This window comes from Schistocerca nitens, chromosome 9, assembly GCF_023898315.1.
Source record: "Schistocerca nitens isolate TAMUIC-IGC-003100 chromosome 9, iqSchNite1.1, whole genome shotgun sequence".
Lineage (NCBI taxonomy): Eukaryota > Metazoa > Arthropoda > Insecta > Orthoptera > Acrididae > Schistocerca > Schistocerca nitens.
This window is the reverse complement of record NC_064622.1, coordinates 91,393,452-91,417,175: the sequence shown is the minus strand read 5'-3', so window position 1 is coordinate 91,417,175 and position 23,724 is coordinate 91,393,452. Positions and strand designations below refer to the sequence as shown.

Genomic DNA, 23,724 nt, shown 5'->3' with positions numbered 1-23,724 from the left:
CTGGCTGCCAATGAGGTAAATACAACTACTGTGATGAATACCGAAGATTATTAGCAGAAGATATGTGACCTGCTGTAACGCAGCAAGGTATTACGAGATAACATTCATTGCTGTAAATTATGCAGCCGCGTAGCCCGGTGGCTGCAGGATTGTGTCGCTGCTATGACTCTCAGCACAGCTGATGCTATCGCCCGTCAGAACGGTCTCCAGTACCATTTAGTAGGAACGTAAATTTATACCCCCCTCTACGAATCTAAATAGACCATAGTAATTATCTAGCGATTTTGGTCAAACTTTGTATACCATCTTTTGTTATTTCGTAAATGATCCTGTAAAGATTTCAGATTTTTATCTCATATAGTTCAGGAAATTGAGAAAATTATTTAAAAGTCATGAATACTACACTTATGTTTCAAAACTCAGTAAGAAACTATAGCAGTTTGTCTTTTATTATAACCTAAAGTCATAACAAAGTTTTAAACATATAAAATGACTTAACTGGAATTTTCTTTTCAAAACTTAAATTACTCTATGTTATGTAGCTGAAAGAAATCATTCAAAATTATTATTTTAAGATTATTTTGTTGTGTGAATACATGGGAATGAATGAGAGAGTGTCTGTGGGACATATGAATTGCTTATTTCAATAGTGGTTCAAGGCCATTTTTGTTTATTCTGAGATACAGAGTCCTAAAGTTAAATGAGCGCTGAAAAATGTGGAGTTGAGATACCAGAAATATTTAAGTATATGGCTTGTTGCTAGAAATGAACCCTTCTTTCTATTTGTTTGGATCATTAATTTCAGCAGTATTATAGGCAGAAATGTGGAGGTAATGGAGCTGTACCACTATTGAAATAAAATAAATTGAACATTGTATATAAACCTGTTACTGCGTCACTTTCATTAGTGTTAGGGCAATGTTCAAATGGCTCTGAGCACTATGGAACTTAACTTCTAAGGTCATCAGTCCCCTAGAACTTAGAACTACTTAAACCTAACTAACCTAAGGACATCAAACATATCCATACCAGAGGCAGGATTCGAACCTGCTACCGTAGCGGTGGCGCGGTTCCAGACTGTAGCGCCTAGAACCGCTGGGCCACTCCGGCTGGCGTTACGGTAATGTTTATGTTCCTGTTTTGCCCAATACACGTGTCACTGTACGTAACCACCTGTTTTTGAGAAGTGACACACTTTCCAATATGTTTCAATAAACAGGTACCAATTGCCTATGAACCCCTTGATCCAGATGTTTCATCCCAAAAATACATATGGATTTTGCTGTCAGTTAAATTGTGGCAACCAAAATTATACACGTACATGTTTCTTTCGTAGTACGATATCTATGTTGTCTGTTTAGGAAATGCAAGTGCTTTTTGCAGGTCAAAGGTAAACACTAACACTTGGGACTCTGCCTCTTCACTGTTGTTCCAGCTTCAGCCCTCCTAAGTTGAAGCTCCTTTTCAGTTTTAAGTTTTCTTTTTTCTTCTGCATTGGTAGCAAAGTCCATTTCAAAGCTGAATTTGTCACAAAAGGTGCAAGTGTCTTCACTTGGTGGTCGAAATGACAGGTTGAAGCCTTTGTTAAAGATTTTTCGATAGATGTGCTGCCCCACAGTTTCTTTATTCTGAGATATGCATTTATCTTTGTACAAATCGTACATTTTGGCTACACACAGCTCAGGATTTAAACACCTTTTGTGGTGATTATCCTTCCTTGCATAATGGCTCTCGGAAACTGGAAAGCTTGTGATGTGCTCCTTTACAACATAGACCAGACTTTCCAGTACAGAGAATTTGTTCTGATGTTTGCCCCTTCCATCAAGGTGAGGTGTACCTTCTTCCTTGCTTTTTGTTAAAAACCTAGAGAGTCGTCCATTAGAAATGTCAAAAGTATTCAAGAAAAACTTCTTGCATACTATTGCACAGTTTCCGTTCACATGTAATCGATATTTATAAATACAGCTTTCCTGAGAAACAGAGCAGTCTCTTGGTTGTTGTGCATAAACCATTGAGATAACTAATTTGGCGATTAATATAACCCATAGCCCAGAAATTGTCAAATAACGCCTTCCTTATCCTCTGAAATTTTATTGAAACATTTACGCGCACGCCTGCAGTCCACATTGCAAAATGTTTTTGGAGGAATTATTTTACCAGTTGCTGTGACGTATAATTCCCCAGTGTTCCTTTTCCTTTCGAATATGCTTCTCATATGTGTCCGTTTTCCTTGCACGCTTCTTGCTTCAAGTACGCAACCGTTTTGTCTGCATATTTGCGGCTGCACCGTTCGCACAGGCTTCAGTAACATTATCTCTTGTTTCGGCATTTTTTTTTTTTTTTTGCACTTTCATTGGAAGATTCATCGTCATCGGTACTGGTATCTAGATATAAAGTAACACAAGTTATGATTAATATAGCACCATATGACTGAAAACATATGCATATGTGAAATACATTAAGATGGACACCGTAATTTTCCATTGTTATTGCCATCATCACCTTCATTCTCGCATATTCCTTTTTAGGAACAAAATGTCTATAATGCTGAGAGAAGAGTAAGTCAATTCTTTTTACCTGCAATCTTTTGAAAATCTGGATCATCAATTGTATCACTGTCACTTGAAAATGCTCCTGAATCCATCATCTTCGCCAGAGATAGCAACACGCTGCAATGCACAATAGCACACGGACTTGTACCACAACTGAAATAAATTCCTGCTTGCTTTCTCTAATGCTTCAGCATTGAGGTGCTCTCTGTTGGCAGCAGGACGAAGCTGGAGCTGTCCCACAATGTAAATATATTAAAAACGATTTGTGTGAGTACGTACGTGAGGATAACTCCATTTTTTAGAAAAGTGGACTTGTACATCTATTGAAATCATATGTTAACACTTGATATTGTTATCCGTAAAACCAGATAAAATTGAATCAGGGGAAAATTGTGGTTCTACCACGAAGCTGATGACGTATGGCGATGTGTGTTTGCTTTTGTAAGAAAGCAGCCAGAATAGAAGCCGGAAGTGAAATAAGTTTCTAAATTAATTTAAAGATTATTTTGCATTTTGGTCTATTTTATTAAACATTACATTAGAAATTGGAAGTGTAATAACGTTAATGATTTTCTGAATTGGCTCAGGCTAGTTTTGCCGGGAGAATGATCTACAAGGATCATTCTCAATGGCCAATAAGACCCATCGGCCAATCAGAATTAAGCTGTTCCCGCGTGCAGAAAGTTAGATAGGCACAGAGTGGGTTGGCATTGAGAGAGTCGCTCGGCGAACTTCGTACATGTAACATCATGCTAAATGTCGCCGAGAAAGTAACTTATAAAATGCAGAACTGTTTAATTCATTGCTGTTAGGAAGTGTCGTGACTCGGGAAGTTTAAACTTCGAAAATTTTGTGGACAATTTGATTAATTAATTGATGTGTTATGAGCATGTGACATTTCGGTCTTAGTGAAATTTTGCGTGGCGTATTCCGTATACTTTATGGAGTACTTGGGCGAGCACATCTAACTTTGAAGACCACTGATACGACCGAAGTTTCAACTCGCTTTAGTAGTGGGTCTGTGACTGTCAGATCTAACATTAATCGGGTCGGATTGGTAGATATTCTGGTTGCTTTTTTCGTGTGAGAGCATTTTGTAGAGACTGTGAGTTGGGAATATTAGAGCACTGAAAATAGTAAATTGGGACTTGAAAGGAAATGTATGTGCTGCCGTAGGAATAAAAACCAGTTTCCTAGAATTACCGAAGGCTTACTGCAGGTAAACTGCACTTTTCCACCATCCGAAATTTGTTAAAATGAACTTCAGGAACTGATTCGCAACTTGAGTTACGCGGCCTCATTGTGATAGGTATTAGGGCGTGGTTTCATCAACGCTGCTTTCCACGGCCTAGTGAGTATCTACTACTGCAGAGTGAAGGGACGTCGTAAGGGAAAACGTTCTGAGGTTGGTGGACAGTTAATAAAAGACTACACGAACAAGCAACGACGACAAAACCCGCCCCGCCGCAATTAGTCCATTAGCGTCCGGGACAAATAGGAAAGTTCGAGTGTATACGAACTTCAAAACGGAGCAGTGTAATTAACCCGATAGATGAAAGACCCACACCCACATAACATAAATAAATAGTACAGTAGTAATGAAGTGGAGAATTAAGCGGCAAGAGCAACTGGTGTAAGAGGCGGCTACCGACGTCAGCGACAGCTGAGCATCGGATGGCTGTGAGCAGCAACACAGCCGAGAGTCCCCAGCAGGGGGCAGCAGTGGCCAGAGTGGGGACCCGAGGGCAGAGCTTGGCGAACGGGCCCACTGTACCATCTCGCCATGCTGACAACGCAAGAGAAATGCTAATTAGTACCCTTCTACGCTTGGTGTGTGTGCGTGTGCGTGTGCGTGTGTGTGTGTGTGTGTGTGCGCTTGCGCGAGCGCTTGCGCGCGCCTGCGTGTGTGTGTGTGTGTGTGTGTGTGTGTGTGTGTGTGTCTGTGAGTGTGTGCAAAGAAACTGTGCAACATGGCGGAAAGTAATAACCAGGAGATAGTAAAGGAGAAACCGGGGGTAGATTTGGGTAAAGAAAAATATGTAGATGATTCAGTGATTGGTGATTTTAGTTTTGATGTATCACAAGCAAATCATAGTGATTTATCTGATTCAATGTCTTCTAATTATGGGATAGACAATGAACTGAGTAAAGTGGAACCTGATGTTAAATATATACCTATTACTGTTAAAGTAATAAAGCAGGAACCAGTGTCAAGTGCTTGTGAGCAAAAATAGAGTGTTTCAGAAATTTTAATGAATATTTTAACACATATGAGGGAAATGGGTTCGGATATTGACTGTAAAATTAATAAAATGGGTTCTGATATTAAAACTTCATTAAGTTCTCAGATAAAAGAATTGGATAGCGAAATGGATTAAAGGTTTACGAACTAGTGGAATCGAGAATGTAAAGCAAAATTTCTAAGTTCAGGTATCCCTGGAAAAATGATATGTCTTTGTTTAGTAACAATGTAAAAGGTGAGATTAGTCAGGTAAAAAAACAGTTGTAACAGTGAAAAGCGAATTAACTTCAGAAATTAAGCAAGTTGCTGATGACAACTATCAGTTAAAGAAACAAGTAAATTCAGAGTTAGATAAAATCCATGAACAAGTCAGTGGTGTAGGAAGACAATGTTAGGATAGTCACCTTGTACTGGAAAATCAAATTAAGGAAGGAAAAGATGTGTGTGCAAATTTTGGTGTGCAAGTGGCTAGTAAAATCACTAACCTTGAAACTAACATCAATCAGTTTAGTGCAGATGTAGATGAACGATTGTGTAACCATTAAGTTAGAGTAACCAGAGTAGAGCAAAATGTTAACAGCAGTGGTTGTATTGTATCTAATGGTGTAATGGATTTATCAGAAATTGCTTATGTGACTCATCGACAATTTTTTCGGTTCGATCGTAGTAAAAATGTACATACAAAAGAATTTTGGAGTGATTTTGAAGATGTGTTGCTCAGATCTTGCAATGACAAACAGAAAATTGGTTTCATTTCATCAAATCTAATGGGAGAGGCCAGAATTTTGGGAAATTTGGCTTCAGATAAATATGACAAGTCAGCGGAATTCGAGCAGGTCTTTTTCGAAGAATATTTGGGAAAAAGGAAGCAAATTGAAATTTTGACTAAATTCAGGTCCAGGGAAAAGTATGATCCCAAGAAAGAGAGTGTTAATAGATTTGTACAAAAGTTGGTTACAACTTTATCCTATTTAAACTCTAAAGTGGAAACTGAACAAATTATTTTAGGAATAGAGAATAAATTGCCTTTGTATGGCGGAATAAAACAATATCAGTTCCTAGGGATGATATTGACAAGTTTATTCGTTATCTAGGGAAGGTAGAAAATATTTTGAAAGAAGAGGAAAGTGCAAGAAGGAATTATGGGACTCCCATTAGACAATCTGAAAACAGAGCCGAAGTAAATGTAAACACAATAGGAATATAACGATCTAATAATTACAGGGGCAGGGTGTTCAATTGGAAACAGATTCAGTGACAGAGACCGAAAAATCGAGAACAGACAGCATCAATCAGCTAACAGGACGGAGTGACGCAGGCTGCCAGCTGAAAGGAATGTCAGGAGCAAAGACCGCGTAGAGGAGGAGGAAAGCTAATGACAGTCTGTAATGGCACAAGTATTTGCAGGCTGCGGCAGCACAAATTAAACCCACTAGCAAAACTGTTTGTAAGAAAGGCACCAGCTGAACAACTTGGGGGTGATATTACAGAAACGAAGAGTGCAGATGAGAGGCACACTGTGGAAAGTAGTGTTCATCAGTGAAATGAAGTGGCATTTTGTGAGAAAAAAAGTCAAAATAGAGATTATAGGAACCCGGTTAATAAGGGACAGGTAATAGAAAGTGATGATTCAGAACAGGACATGGGGTGAATAAGCACTGCTGAGCAGATGAGGGGCTTACCTTAGGCTGTGGAATTAGTACAATCATTGGGGAAACAGTATTGAAGGTACCAGAGGAAGGGTATAATAGGACTGAGGAGGTTTCGAATAAACTAAGTGGAGTAATTTTAGGGAGTGAGGAAGAAGAATCAGAAGAGGGGAAGCAGAGGATAATTGTGTAAATTCTGACAACACCTCAGGAAGGGTTGCAGAATGAGATGTTATTACAGAAGGTGAGGATTTAGAGGAATGTTTCGATTTGCAGATAGTGGACAGGCTAGTGAAAGCTGACACAATTGAAGAAGAGGTAGAGAACCCAGTAAATATGTGCATAATTTCCACAGGAGGGGTAGGTTTCAATAGACAGGATGTAGTGCAGGATTTATTAAATGAGCTTGATTCTGAATTTAGAGAACAGACTGTACGACAACTTATAATTGAAGCAACGGTATTAAATGAAAAGGTTCCTTGTTTATTAGTTAATTTTTCCGGTGTATGTGCGGTGTCTTGGAGTTTTGTAAATGCTCTCCCTCATAGTAAAGGGGTGGTTGTAATGCTCGTTAGTGGATTAAATATCGTTGTGGCCACTGGAAAAAGTTAAAAGGTAGTCAAACAAGAAATAATGTTGCCTATTAATATAGGTGGGGTGCAGTTGGAACAGAACATTTTAATAACTAATGGACTTAATGTAGAAATGCTGGTACATGCGGATTTCTTACAAAAATACCAAGGAAGGATGGATTTTGGAAATAATGAGGCGGTCATAATAGTATATGAAAGAACAATAGCTATCCCTTTCACTGGAGAAACACCATATGTAACCAATGAACTAAATGACTTTCCTATACAGTATTGCAAAACTAAAGAATATATTGAGGAGTATAATGAATATTGAGAAAGGAGGGAAGTAGAGCCTTTAGAGGACAGTAGTAACTAGGAGGCCTCAAGGGACATACGTTCTTTGCATCGTTAGGTGTTTGACGAACACCAGGCATCCCGAGTTGTTGGCAAAATTATTTCCTTTACATTTCATATTGTCAACATAATAATTCAGAACTTTTGCTATCATCTTTCCTTCTTCTCTGTTAGAGCAGAATTTGTAGATAAAGAATGTAGTAGAATTTGTAGTGAAAAGGTAAAAGGACGATAGCTTTGAAAGGAGATGACTACAAAAAACTAACACGAGTGGATGTGGAATGAAAGTGGTACTGAAAGGAGAAAAATAATGTGACTATGTAACAGGTAATGGTTAAGCAGAATTTTGGAACGAGTAGAAATTGTTGTAAGATAAGTAGTGGTACAGGCAGAAGAAAGGTGCTTATTAAATGAGTACATGAATTTTGTAAATGATGTGTAATTGAGAGCCACAAAAGGTGACACAAATGATTTTTAGTACTAAAATAATTTTGTATTCTCTTGGTATAACGTGTATCTGATGTATTTCAGAGTCTCAGAAGTTGGCATAAGTGATTAGCAGTATTTCCAACAGTCTTTGTCACTTGCATTCTACGTATATAATATCTTATTTTATGTAAAGTAATGAAAGTTCAATAGTAACTGTAAAGGACATAAATTTTGGAAAGAGAAGGTTAATAGAATAATGAGTGTAAACTTTTTTGAAATGAGTAACACTTTCAGCAGGAACTTGCTGAAGACATAAAATGATTTGTGGAAAAAAGAGTAAAGTAGTGGTGCCAAATTGGGTACTGTTTGTAACTTTGAAGGATACTCAATTCATTTTTCCAGAAAGGAAAAATAATATTACCTGAGACTTTTGTATACAAGATGTTGTTTTGCAATTAATATAGAGCTGACATAGATAAAAGATTTTGTGAGTAGGGAGAAGTAAATTTAGGAGTACAGTAAAATTTTAGAAACCTCATAAAGTTTTGTCTTAGAATTGAGAACAAACAATTTTGTCTATGATAAATATATGTATGTTAGGTTAGGATGCATACATTAAGAATGGAAACTTAGACCTACTGTATTTTACAAGTACGAAAATTTGAAAAACACGATACGAGACTATGAAAAACCTGTTCTGCAGCTGAGTGCTGGACACTGTATCTCAGTGAAGTGTCTATAAAACATCCCTTGAGTAAGTGTCAAAATGAAAGTTGTTATCACCCATATGTTTCAACAGAAAGTAAAGTGTTTGGAAAAAAAGGACGCTCAACAAAGCGATTAGAAAGTCACTTAATTCGTTTTGTGTAAAATGTCACAAATCGCCTTGTTTTCATCTACTAAGAATGATGCTCACCAAAGCGATTAAAATAATTAATTTCAGGAACACTACAACAGTAAGGCTAAAATGTTTAATTTTGTGTAAAATGTTAGATAAAAAAGGACACTCCCCACGGCGATTAAAATAGTTTAATAGATTTCATGGCCAGCCGGCGTGGCGAACGGTTCTAGGTGCTTCAGTCTGGAACCGCGCGACCACTACGGTCGCAGGTTCGAATCATGCCTCGGGCAGGGGCGTGTGTAATGTCCTTAGGTGAGTTAGATTTAAGTAGTTCTAAGTTCTAGGGGACTGATGACCTCAGATATTAAGTCCCATAGTGCTCAGAGCCATTTGAAGCCATAGATTTCATGAGCACTGGGATAGCAGTTGTAAAGTGGCTAGATATAAAAGGAACACTCACCACAACATTAAAAATAATTTAGTGGATTTCTTAAACGCTGACAGAGCGACTTTTAAAATGTTTGATTCCATTCAACCTATAAACAAAAAAAAAAAAAATGGAAAGTAATATTATTTTCAGAAAACTGCAATTTCAAGGAAAATTTGAATATGTAATAATGTAAATGGGTTTTTAGATCAGTTTTTGTGCAAAAATGTTAAAATGCGTATTTTTGTAAAAAAGAGATGATTTCTGGAAAAAGGAGGAAATTTTTAACTTCATTTTGTTAGTCGCTATTAAGTCCAAGCCTTTGCCATTTGATGTAATAGTGTATAAAACTGTAATGTAATTTGGATTTTTTGTTTATTTGGAAAATTCTCAGTCGAAACAAGTTTTCCTTAGAAGCCCCATAGTTAAATGTGTTAGTGTAATTAAAGAGTTCAGTAATAACATTGCCACTGTAAGAACCATAAATGTACTCGGGAGTAATTTTAGGTTCTTAGGTGGTGTGTAGCGCAGCAAGTTGTTACCAGATTACATTCATTGCAGTAAACCAGGGCTTCCCAACGTGTGGTCTGCGGACCCCTTAGGAGTCCGCCGGGTCTTTCTAGGGGGTCCGCGGCCACCCTTCACCAAATAGTGTAAAATAATGAGTAAAATTATCGAATAAAAATTTGAAAATAAAATTCATCACAATTTTTTTTCGTGTGAAAAACATGTGTACTTTTACTTCAGGTCGTATTCCCAAGCACCCTTTGCGGTTCCTAAGTGAGAACGCATACACAGTTTAGTGCCGGATAATGCGGCTACTCTGATCGACTGTTTCCCAACAATACGGGGGTCGTTTGTGCGCCGGGTCACGGCAGTAGATGCACTGAAACCTTTTACGCATGCGCGGAGCGAGGTTTGTCGACCAATCACAGCGCTCGCTGGCACGTATGCGGCCCCAGGCATCATTAAATGTTAAACTTGCTTTGTCAGTGCACTACCTATTTCATAAGTCGATTTTTGACCTTCAAGCTGTTTCATTCATCTCTAAACCAAAGACTTTGGGTGGGGGGGGGGGGAGTCATTGGGAACATGGCATTTTCATTAAGAAGCTTTCAGTTCCCACGGGTTTCGTTCTAAAATTTAAAATTACTGTGTTCTTGACTGACTAGGGGTCCGCCATAGATTTTCGACTGAAGAAGGGGTCCACCATCTGAAAAGGTTGGGAAGCCCTGCAGTAAACCATGCAGCCGTGTAGCCCGGTGGCTGCAAAATGGTGGCGTTGCTATGACTCAGAGCACAGCTGCCGCTATCGGCCGTCAGAACGGTCTCCAGTACCATCTAGTAGGAACGTAAATTCATATCCCCCTACGAATCTAAATAAATCATAGTAATTATCTACCGATTTTGTTCAAACTTGGTATACTATCTTTTGTTATTACGTAAATGATCCTCTAAAGATGTCAGATTTTTATCTCATATAGTTCAGGAGATTGAGAAAATTACTTAAAAGTCATAAAACCGACACTTATGTTTCAAAACTCAGTAAGGAACAATAGCAGTATGACTTTTATTAACACCTAAAGTCGTAACAAAGTTTTAAACATATAAAATTACTTAAATGGAATTTTCTTTTCAAAACTTTAATTACTCTATGTTATGTAGCAGAAAGAAATCATTCAAAATTATTATTTGCTTATTGTTTTGTTGTGTGAATACATGGGAATGAATGAGAGGGCGTCTGTGGGACATACGTTAAAGCTTAATATTGTTATATGTAATACCTGATCAAACTGAACCGAGGGAAAGCTGATGACGTATGGCGATGTGTTCTTGCTTTTGTAAGAAAGCAGCCAGAATAGAAGTCAGAGGTGGAATAAGTTTCTAAACTAATTTAAAGATTATTTTACATTTCGGTCTATTTTATTAAACAATATATTAGAAATTGGAAGTGTAATAACGTCAATGATTTTCTGAGTAGTGACTGGCCCAGGCAAGTTTTGCTGGGAGAATAATCTAGAAGGATCATTCTGATTGGTCAGTCAGACCCATCAGCTAATCAGAATTAAGCTGTTCCCGCAGGCAGAGAGTTAGATAAGCATACAGTGGGGTGGCAACGGGAGAGTCGCTCGCCAACCTTCGTACGTGTATCACGCTAAATTTCGCCGAGAAAATAACTTGTAAAATGCAGAATTGTTGAATTCATTGCTGTTATGAAGTGTCGTAACTCAGGAAGTTTAAGTTACGAACATTTTGAGGACAATTTGATTAATTAATTGATGTGTTATGAGCGTTGGATATTCAGCGTGGCATATTCCATATACTTTGTGGAATACTTGGGCGAGCTCATCTAACTTTGAGGACCACTGATACGACCGAAGTTTCAACTCGCTTTAGTAATGGGTCAGGGACTGTCAGATCTGACATTAATCGGGTCGGACTGGTAAATATTCTGGTTGCTTTTTTCGTGTGAGAGCATTTTGTAGAGACTGTGAGTTGGGAATATTAGAGCAGTTAACATAGTAAATTGGGACTTGATAGCAAATTTATGTGCTGCCGTAAGAATAAAAAACAGTTTACTAGAATTTCCGAAGGCTTACTGCAGGTAAACTGCACTTTCCCAACACCCGAAATTTGTTAAAATGAACTTACAGGAACTGATTCGCAACTTGAGTTACGCGGACTCTGTGTGGTAGGTATTACGTCGTGGATTCATTAACGCTGCTTTCCACGGCCTAGTGAGTATCTACTACCGCAGAGTGAAGGGACGTCGTAAGGAAGCCTTTCTGAGGTAGGTGGACAATTAATAAGAGACTGTACGAACGACCAAGTACGACAAAACCCTCCCCGCCGCACTACGTCACCCGACGACGTACCTAAAAGTGAGCTTGTGTCCCACGCAGGGGGTAGCAGACAATACGGCTCAGTTAATCAAGGTACTTTCTGTTACGTGCAGAGGGACTTGCACTACACACAAACCCTACCACCTCGGCTGTATGGATTACCAAATAAGTCTCAAAGATGCTGTATCATTAGACAGATCTTTAGCGGTAGTGGTTTACCAACGTATAACGTAGCGAAACACTTGGCTTCTCTGCTTCAGCCGCAAGTGGGAAAGACCGACACATAGAGGCTAACAGTTATTGAACCATATGTAAAAAATAAATAAAAGAAACCGAAAACCGTAAATCAGTTACAACCTACGGTGTGCACACACTTTATTGAACATGTAAACGTCACTACAGATATACGGATTTAGATCATGACATATTCGATATGCCTGTCATCATTGGCAATGATATGTGCACATACGAATAGCGAAATTCTACATGACCCGCTGAAGTGTCGGAACATCGGTGCTGTTGATGACTTCCTGAACGCCTGTTTTCGTCTTAGCAATGTATTTTACACAGCCCCACGAAAAAGGGTCGCATGTGTTCAGATTCGGAGAATATGGCGGCCAATAGAGCCACACGCCAGGAGCCTCTGGATAACAAAAAGACAGAATGCTGTCCCCAAAGTGCTCCTCCAGGACATCAAACATTCTACTGCTTCGACGTGGTCGAGCTCCGTTAGCCACCTTGCTATCAAGGAATGTTGTTGTGGTCTTCAGTCCTGAGACTGGTTTGATGCAGCTCTCCATGCTACTCTATCCTGTGCAAGCTTCTTCATCTCCCAGTACCTACTGCAACCTACATCCTTCTGAATCTGCTTAGTGTATTGATCTCTTGGTCTCCCTCTACGATTTTTACCCTCCACGCTGCCCTCCAATACTAAATTTGTGATCCCTTGATGCCTCAGGACATGTCCTACGAAACCGATCCCTTCTTCTAGTCAAGTTGTGCCACAAACTTCTCTTCTCCCCAATCCTATTCAATACCTCCTCATTAGTTACGTGATCTACCCACCTAATCTTCAACATTCCTCTGTAGCACCACATTTCGAAAGCTTCTGATCTCTTCTTGTCCAAACTATTTAATGTCCATGTTTCACTTCCATACGTGGCTACACTCCATACAAATACTTTCGGAATCGACTTCCTGACACTTTACTCGATGTTAACAAATTTGTCTTCTTCAGAAACGATTTCCTTGCCATTGCCAGTCTACATTTTACGAGGGGCATTCAAGTTCTAATGCCTCGGATTTTGTTTCTAATCAACTACTCACCCGAAATCGATGAAACTGGCGTTACTTCTCGACGTAATCGCCTGCAGACGTACACATTTTTCACAACGCTGACGCCATGATTCCATGCCAGCGGCGAAGGCTTCTTTAGGAGTCTGTTTTGACCACTGGAAAATCGCTGAGGCAATAGCAGCACGGCTGGTGAATGTGCGGCCACGGAGATTGTCTTTCATTGTTGGAAAAAGCCAAAAGTCACTAGGAGCCAGGTCAGGTGAGTAGGGAGCATGAGGAATCACTTCAAAGTTGTTATCACGAAGAAACTGTTGCGTAACGTTAGCTAGATGTGCGGGTGCGTTGTCATGGTGAAACAGCACACGCGCAGCCCTTCCCGGACGTTTTTGTTGCAGTGCAGGAAGGAATTTGTTCTTCAAAACATTTTCGTAGGATGCACCTGTTACCGTAGAGCCCTTTGGAACGCAATGGGTAAGGATTACGCCCTCGCTATCCCAGAACATGGACACCATCATTTTTTCAGCACTGGCAGTTACTCGAAATTTTTTTGGTGGCGGTGAATCTGTGTGCTTCCATTGAGCTGACTGGCGCTTTGTTTCTGGATTGAAAAATGGCATCCACGTCTCATCCATTGTCACAACCCACGAAAAGAAAGTCCCATTGATGCTGTCGTTGCGCGTCAACATTGCTTGGCAACATGCCACACGGGCAGCCATGTGGTCGTCCGTCAGCATTCGTGGCACCCACCTGGATGACACTTTTCGCATTTTCAGGTCGTCATGCAGGATTGTGTGCACAGAACCCACAGAAATGTCAACTCTGGAGGCGATCTGTTCAACAGTCATTCGGCGATCCCCCAAAACAATTCTCTCCACTTTCTCGATCATGTCGTCAGACTGGCTTGTGCGAGCCCGAGGTTGTTTCGGTTTGTTGTCACACGATGTTCTGCCTTCATTAAACTGTCGCACCCACGAACGCACTTTCGACACATCCGTAACTCCATCACCATATGTCTCCTGCAACTGTCGATGAATTTCAATTGGTTTCACTCCACGCAAATTCAGAAAACGAGTGATTGCACGCTGTTCAAGTAAGGAAAACGTCACCATTTTTAGTATTTAAAACAGTTCTCATTCTCGCCGCTGGCGGTAAAATTCCATCTGCTGTACGGTGCTGCCATCTCTGGGACGTATTGACAGTGAATGCGGCCTCATTTTAAAACAATGCGCATGTTTCTATCTCTTTCCAGTCCGGAGAAAAGGCCTTAGAACTTGAATGCACCTCGTATATCCTCTCTACTTCGACCATCATCAGTTATTTTGCTCCCCAAATAGCAAAGCTCCTTTACTACTTTAAGTGTCTCATTTCCTAATCTAATTCCCTCAGCATCACCCTACTTAATTTCACTACATTCCATTATCCTCGTTTTACTTTTGTTGATGTTCATCTTATATCCTCCTTTCAAGACACTGTCCATTCCGTTCAACTGCTCTTCCAAGTCCTTTGCTGTCTCTGACAGAATTACAATGTCATCGGCGAACCTCAAACATTTTATTTCTTCTCCCTGGATTTTAATACCTACTCCAAATTTTTCTTTTGTTTCCTTTACTGCTTGCTCAATATACAGATTGAATAACATCGGGTAGAGGCTACAACCATGTCTCACTCTCTTCCCAACCACTGCTTCCCTTTCATGCCCCTCGACTCTTATAACTGCCATCCGGTTTCTGTACAAATTGTAAATAGGCTTTCGCTCCCTGTATTTTACCCCTGCCACCTTTAGAATTTGAAAGAGAGTATTCCAGTCAACATTGTCAAAAGCCTTCTCTAAGTCTACAAATGATAGAAACGTAGGTTTGCCTTTCCTTAATATTTCTTCTAAGATAAGTCGTAAGGTCAGTATTGCCTCACGTGTTCCAACATTTCTACGGAATCCAAACTGATCTTCCCCGAGGTCGGCTTCTACCAGTTTTTCCATTTGTCTGTAAATAATTCGCGTTAGTATTTTGCAGCTGTGACTTATTAAACTAACAGTTCGGTAATTTTCACATCTGTCAACACCTGCTTTCTTCGGGATTGGAATTACTATATTCTTCTTGAAGTCTGAGGGTATTTCGCCTGTCTCGTACATCTTGCTCACCAGATGGTAGAGTTTTGTCAGGGCTGGCTCTCCCAAGGCCGTCAGTAGTTCTAATGGAATGTTGTCTACTCCCGCGGCCTTGTTTCGACTCAGGTCTTTCAGTTCTCTGTCAAACTCTTCACGGAGTATCGTATCTCCCATTTCATCTTCATCTACATCCTCTTCCATTTCCATAATATTGTCCTCAAGTACATCGCCATTGTATAGACCCTCTATATACTCCTTCCACCTTTCTGCTTTCCCCTCTTTGCTTAGAACTGGGTTTCCATCTGAGCTCTTGATATTCATACAAGTGGCTCTCTTTTCTCCAAAGGCCTCTTTAATTTTCCTGTAGGTTGTATCTATCTTACCCCTAGTGAGATAAGCCTCTACATCCTTACATTTGTCCTCTAGCCATGCCTGCTTTTCTACCATGCGGTCACGATACTGACTGATAATAGCAGCAAGGGGGGACTGGAGGTATCCAATGATGATAACAGCATGAGGAACTGGGCGTATTTGAACTGTTTACTCGACCGAGTAACTCACAACAGTGCTACAGTGCTAGTGGTGTTGAAACATGGCAGAGCAGTGGCAGAAATAAAACATTGCATTGTATCTACAGCCACGATTGCCGATGATGACAATTCGTCACAAAGGAAACCAAGGAGAAGCACAGAGTGAGAAAGAAGTCGCAGACGAAATATTAACATTTCAGCAAGACGAGTCAATGGAGTATGTGGTGTCGTACACGCTCGACCGTGCGGACAATGTACGTGAAGAGTACAATGACTATGACACATGCTTAACAAGTGAAAGTGGTAGTGAAAGAGGTGTCAAACCACGTAGTTCAGCATCCTTGTGGGACAAGGAGCCACAAATACCGTATCCAGTGAAATGTAGTAAAGGACAATCGTTGTCCAAGGAGCGGGTACTACACATAGTTACGATCATGGAAGATCATCCGCAACATAGTAAAAAACCAAATACGAACAGAATTAGGTTAAGTCCACAGCAATATGACCGTGTAGTGCATGATAAATACCACGGATATTCAAGGGAAGACAAGGCACATTTGTTACAAAAACTAGAGTTCGCGCATTTCAAGAATACTTGATGTAATCACAGGATGTGCATGATAGTGACCTGCTACATCAAATTGCGCACAATGTTGATTATGGTGATTATGGTGGTCTCAAGGGAAGCAGTGGATGATTACATAACTTGCAACAGTACTTGAAACAGTGCTACATGATTGGAAGATGTAAGGTAACGAAATTTCGAAGCCGGCCGTGGTGGCCGAGCGGTTCTAGGCGCTACAGTCTGGAACCGCGCGACCGCTACGGTCTTAGGATCGAATCCTGCGGTATGGATGTGTGTGATATCCTTAGGTTAGTTAGGTTTAAGTAGTTCTAAGTTCTAGGGGACTGATGACCGCAGCAGTTAAGTCCCATAATGCTCAGTGCCATTTGATTTTTTAAATTTCGAACAAAGCGTCAACTTGACGTTGCACAGCAAACTGCGGAATAGGCCAGAAAATGCGTAGGGTAAATAAACAAACTTATCCCATCATTCAGTAAACAACTAGTTTTCAACTCGGACCACTCGGGATTTGAAGAGGGAATTCATGTGAAAGCAATCATGGAAATTAAAGATACCAAGAATGTTGTATCAAAATCAACTAAGATCAGTGTCTTAAGCACATTCATACACAGCTGTGCCGAACGTTAATCTGGATGGTACACTGGCTGGAAATTTGTGCTGCGAGAAGTTAGAGATTCTCTGCTCCCTACGATTCTTTCTCGTGTGCCTGAACTTGCTAGAGCAGTAAGGGACATTTACATCACAGCAAGCAAGGGTGGGAAAATGGGCGTAAGAGGACCACAACTACGTATGAGCACTGCTTTTGACCAATAACTGGTCAAAATAACTTGCTGCTCTGGAGTCACTGGACAAATTCAGAACCTGGATGTTTTCTCCGTGCCTATAAAACATTTTATTTCACCATCTGCAGCTACGCCTTAAAGGATAGCCAGTTTCACAATAATCTCCACGACAGAGTGTTTCGCATCCGGTTGCATGCCATCACATTCCATCAGTCCTCAACTCCCAGTTACACCAATATGAATCTATATGCATTCATTAAGAGCGGAGCCCTAGCTTAGCATCCTGCAGGAAAAGTCAAGGAGCTCGCCTTCGATCTTGATGGTGAGAACCTTTGTGACCACTGTGACGCCACATTTTACATTTGGTGTTCGTGGTGCAAGTTAATCTTTTGTTTTGAGCATTTCTTGAATGACGACGATGTCCATTTTATGAAATGTAATACATACATTCCATAGAAGGTTGATCTCTGCACCTCCCGGACATTCATATTCTGTCACCCTCCCGATGCACATCGTATGTCATTAGTAGCTAATATTTTTCCTGTCATAATTGTTAACACAACAGTTTCAAATGAGCCTTACTGAAGACTGAGCTTGCGATCTCGCACTCAACGCGTTCCTTGTCAGCCAAGTATCGAAATGAGAAAGTGGCGTTATGAGCTATCATCCGTGATACAGAAAGTCGATGTATAATATTGCTACTGAGGAAACAATAGCAATAAAGTTTATTAATGGCCAAATCAATCTTTATAACTCTTTTTCTTGGTGAATGTAGTGTCGTAAACTACTGGGAACAACGTTTCAAAACATAAATATTTATTAGCTAGAGATGAAATATACACATGAAAACATGAAACAAAATTCATAAGGGAATAAATAGAGCCTTTTTACCCTATCCGTTAGGTTCTTTTTCACTAACTAATAACGTAATACACAACTTATTTTTCTCCTTCGTTAGAGCTTTCTCACTTAAAATGCTGTTTAATGGAAATTGCTTTAACATCTTATGTTAGTATTTATACAGGGTGATTGTCATTTTAACGTTCTAAAATCGCCGGAGCGAAATAGACGGTGCTGAAGCAAGTAATTTAATAAAAGACAGATCGGGCCGAAAATATCGGTAGATACCCTGAAAGTGGATGGTAGATGCTAAACGTGTGATATCACGAGATGACTTACCTCACCCCACAAGCAGCGGTTGAGCTTATCGGTATGTCGCACCCGATCATCACAAACCAAGTCACACATTGACCTCGGTGTGACTCCGGGCCCAAGGCCTCGACTTCAGCGCGAGGGACTCAGGGTTCGAGTCTTGTGTCTTGCAGGCAGTATTTTATTGCACTGCATTAGACTGCTCTGTGTTTGCATTGATGTGAGATTTATTATTTTATTTAGCGGTTTCGTTGTCTCCGCTGGTTTATTTAAAATTACGGTACAACAAAAACCTACCGGATTGCGTCACAAGTAAATGAATATAAGCTGCCGGATTGTATCGTTACCAGTAAATGACCTACGGTTTCTTTACTAAATATACCTGTAATGAAAAAAGAAAGAACGAAAGGAAAGACGTATAGAATAAGAACAGCTTTTAATTGATTACATCGAGGACAATAATTTTCTAAATTGTACGTTTACAACAAATCACATTTATGAGAGGTGTTCGAAATCTGCACAGTTTGCTCGAATGCAGGTACGGCATCGCTCAGTCGTCCATTCACGCCCAATAGCTGCGTGTGTGGCAGGTTACATTATCAGGTGACGTAGCATGTTAACAATTTCTCATTCATTTTAGGGTATTTCCCGACATTTAATATTCCATGTTAAATGTCGGGAAATACCCCAAAATGGAATGATCAGCGTGACGGACTGCCGTCCTCAGGGGCCCGGGTTAGATTCCCGGCTGGGTTGGGAAGTTCTCCGCTCAGAGACTGGGTGTTGTGTCGTCTTCATCATCATTTCATCCTCATCCGGCTCGCACGTCGCCCAATGTGGCGTCGACTGTAATAAGACCTGCATCAAGGCGGCCGGACCTGCCCCGCAAGGGGCCTCCCGGCCAATGACGCCAAACGCTCATTTCCATTCCAATATTCCATGTGTCTTATATTTAATTTCTTGTCTCAGTATCATCTACGTCGCTTCGGGCTTTTTTAAACGTTAGTAAAACTCACCCTGTGTTCAGTGTGGGCACGAGCGGCGTCATATTGCTGTAAAACCGAAATAATTTTTCTCTTTCTGGTCTCTGACCTGGGTTTTGCAAGAACACTCAATGGAAAAAATGTCAAAGCCGTGATGGAAAATTTGCATATTGCCACGAAAACATAGAATAATAAGAAAATAAAAATTAAGAAGGACAAAAAAAACCGAAATCCGCTAGAATAACACACTTGAATATACGTTAATTTACAATGTCAGCAGACGGCAAAAATTTCTCGCAGAGGAACCTTGTCATGGAGTGGTATGACGCTCCGTTTAAGGCCTGTGTTAACACCTCCGTCTGAAAGGCATTGGAGAATGTTTTCACGTGGCGTGACGTGTCGGCCAGTGTGAACTAGCCGTCTCACGATCTGGAGATGAACCACTGCCCCTCAGCCTCCGGCTACAAGTGCGATGCTGTCACCTACAGGCGATATTATTTTATTATTTATTTATTTATTGCTTATTTAGCCTGATTAGATTATTAGTGCATTTAGAACTTAGAGAGGATAGCGTCTTATTCGAAATAAAATTTTTGTTGACCAGTAATACCTGTCTATTCTAGTGTACTGCCTGCTAAAATTGCAGTGGGAAGTATTTATTTTCATAGGTGAATGTAGATCATTAGAACACGACATATTCTTTAATCGAATCACGTTTCGACTCTTCCCGATAATTTAATCGTCGTAAGACACTTAAATATCACACAGATTGCCGCAATTAATGTAGATTAATCTATGACTTAAATGACTGCTTAATCAGTAACTGTCAGTACGATCCAGCAAGACACATCAGAAGCTACACGGCGCAGAATTTTTTCTTGTGTATTCCACTTTTCAGAGCAGTTGATGGTCAGGTTATAAACTGCTGTAGCTCCAACACCCGAGCAACGCCCCGTTTATTAATCTTGTGCCTAGTTCTTTTGAGCGCTAGATCGAAGCCACTTTTTCTTTCTTCCAGGCTATACTTGTTAGTTACTGTACAACACGTTGTCCTGTGCAGATGTTTTTTCACAGAAGTAATTCGGTTACACTGTCTCTTACCATCAATATTTTGGCTAGGGTTTTTTAAAGTACCCGTAAAATAAACTAGAAAAAGTCTACAAATAATGAAAATATCCAGAATAGTCTCTGTATGTGTGATCGAGGTTGAATTCATGGTGTTGTCCTTCCCACAAATAAACGTGTCTTGCTTTCCTATGTTATTTCAGACCTGCTTGTAACTTTAGATGTATTTCGAAAGTGCCTCATGCTGCTCGCTTTTACTTTCAGAGAAATTATCTTTTGGGCGCGCAGCGTCGTGTCCTCAACATAGAGGCTACGTCGACGCCATCTACAATAACCAGGACTGCACGTGGAGATTACTTCATAATGTGATCTCTTCAGTGGTTTATTTTGTACAATTATGTAAGAAAAATAAACAACTACAAACATCATAGATTTCCTAACAAACTGTCATTCTCTAATTCCCCCTTTCCCTATCCATGTCTCCCAGTATTTATCACTATCTCCCTTTTTGTCAGTGAGAGGGAACGAGAGAGAGAGAGAGAGAGAGAGAGAGAGAGAGAGAGAGAGAGAGAGAGTGTCAGGCTTAGTATTAGTAGTAGCAGGCAAAAAATTTAACAATAACGTTGGCAAAGACTATTGGCAGCTGTGGTGCAGCTTCATGTTAGCAGTGGGAAGTGACTAGGGCCTATGTAATCACAGACCCTTAAGCAAGTGTAAATCACTTTTATTAAATAATGTGAATAATTTAATAATTCAGAGCACCTGCATGAGAAAGAAGAACCAGGAACTAGTGCTCCGTTTATCAAAATGCCTCTCGTTCCTAGTACAATTCAACACTACTGTATTAAACCCTTTCCCCATTCGAATAACCAGCTTTAAAATTGGGACACAAAGCAAAATATAAAATCTTGGAAAAATTGTCACGTACAACAAGAATAAACGTATCAGCAGATAAACACAAGGGCATGCCAACCAAGGATCTTGTTCCAGAACCGAATCATGAAACACACCTACCCAAGGCACACACCTTAATCAAGCGCCAGGCAGACAATACAAAAATAGTGACCCAATCTACTGTAAAATCCCCTACCAAATGTTCACCCTATAAAAAGAACACAAACAAGAGCAACACCAGTAACGGATAAAATGGTTCAAATGGCTCTGAGCACTATGGAACTCAACTTCTCAGGTTATTAGTCAACTAGAACTTAGAACTACTTAAACCTAACTAACCTAAGGACATCACACACATCCATGCCCGAGGCAGGATTCGAACCTGCGACCGTAGCAGTCGCCCAGTAACGGATAAACTTATCCCTAAAATACTTGTACCCTATTTGCAATTGCGAATAAGGACAATCATGAGCTGTGGAATGGAATGACTACAATGAAAATTTGTGCCGTATCGGATCTCGAACGCGCATTTCCCGCTTATCGCGGTATCGGCACATAACTACGATGTCGTATTTAACAGCCGATACCAGGCAAGCGACTTTCAAGTACAACGTCTGACCTGCACCTAAATATACATAATGGATGCACGAGTACAGGTCGTAGACGCATGGTTGACGACATATGGAAGGTTCGATCTGTCTTTTGAGCCGTGCACGGATAGCCAAATGGCAAGGATACCGCTCGCGATCAGCAGGAAATCCGGGTTCGAGTCTCGATCCGGCACAAATTTTCATTGTAGTCATTCCATTCTACAGCTGACGGTTGACCTTATTCGCAACTGTGAACACATTTAATGTGTTTCATAATGGCTGCAGTGCCTGCTCATTTGGACATGCATGCACGTCCAAAGGAACTTCGCATCGTAATCGGAATAACATAGGCACTGCAATATCGTAATTATCCATGAAATAGAATTCAATTACATAAAGCACTGCTGTACATACTGCAGCCTAACAACAATCACACCGTGCTTTGCCAAAAACACAGTTCAAGATATAAGGCACTGCTTACAAATTCCAGGCCTAACAGTGGCCTCGACGTGTCTAACCAACGTAACCCTTGGTTACTGAATTATGTCAGCACAATCTCATTGGTTTACACAGCAAGGCAGCGCAAGTCACCACTACACACTGTCTTCGAGTTGTTTTGTGTGAGGTCTTCATATGTTTTCTGCTATAGTGAATAATTTACTTTTACTGTACTGGTACAACGATGAATGAGCGCGATGCTCGAGTAGTGAATAATATCCTCGACTCTGTGTTTAATATTACCTGCGGTTCACTTGCTCGGCAATCAGCTGTGCAGCACTGTGGCATTCTGATTTGAGGCGTAGCACCGAGCAGTTCAGCTTTTAGAGAAGGGAATTTGATATTTGTGAATCTGACAGATATTATCTGGAATACTTTATTATGGGGATGAAAACTTGTTTTTAAACATACGTTATCTAATCTATGGAGAAAACGTTTGGAGAAGTTTCTCAAGATAGCCAATGCATGCAGTATTAATCGAAGGATGTGTTTGTTCCTCAGATAACTAGTAATATTCATGGTTAGTGTTAATTTGATCGCTTGGTTTTCATTACGTCACTAATAATGCAATTAGTGTAAAAGATCTGTAATTTTTGTACTGAGAGAATTTCATAATTATTAGGGTTTTATTATGTTTTACAGTCTTTTTTTTGCCAATGATCAGAGTTCATTTTTTCAGGAAGGATTTTCTTTAAAGTAAAAGTAACCTCAATCATTCTTAGTAAAGTTTTGAACATTTTTGCCTTGTGTGCACTGCCACTTACACAGATTATTTCTGACAAGCGTAACCAGATTTTGTAGTGACTCGGTTACTATTTTTTTTTTAGCTGCTCCATCTGCTGATTTCCATTTGCTTTTGAGAGCATAGTACACCAGTACAACAGACGCAAAGCAGGTAAGTTTCTTTTATTTCAGGACAGGTCTCATTTTGCGTTCTGACGAGGAAAAAGTATATAGAATTTTCTGCTGCTGTGCTAAATACGCAAATTAATTTAATGTGAGCAGTGTAGATAATCTGAAACAGGTATTTTCTTCTGAGTAGAAGGGTATTTTATTTTTCTGGATATTTCAAGCCAGACATTGTACTTCATGTCACACAACTTTCATAAAGTACTTCAGTAAAGACTTTTAGTTAAATATTTTTCACTGAGTAGACAGTTAGTTTCTTTTGACATTTAATTAGATTGACTTTTATTATCTCAAATTTATTACTTCATTAAAAGTTTCGTTTCACGGCATTGTTCACATGTGCAACACAGGGCCAACCGTTAGTCAGTATTCTTGAGCAGTTGAACACGATATCAAACGTATGCTTTACACGAAGACAAGTTT

The 23,724-nt window shown here is 40.0% G+C and overlaps 1 protein-coding gene across 1 annotated transcript in view; it reads left to right on the top strand.

Moving 5' to 3' along the window:
* Window positions 1–4,522: 4,522 nt before the first annotated feature.
* LOC126204033 (nucleolin-like) overlaps window positions 4,523–23,724 on the top strand; it is a 111,492-nt gene continuing 92,290 nt past the window's right edge. Inside the window, exon 1 of the mRNA XM_049938459.1 lies at window positions 4,523–4,772. Coding sequence (XP_049794416.1) covers window positions 4,523–4,772 — 250 coding nt within the window. The remainder of the gene's footprint in view (window positions 4,773–23,724) is intronic.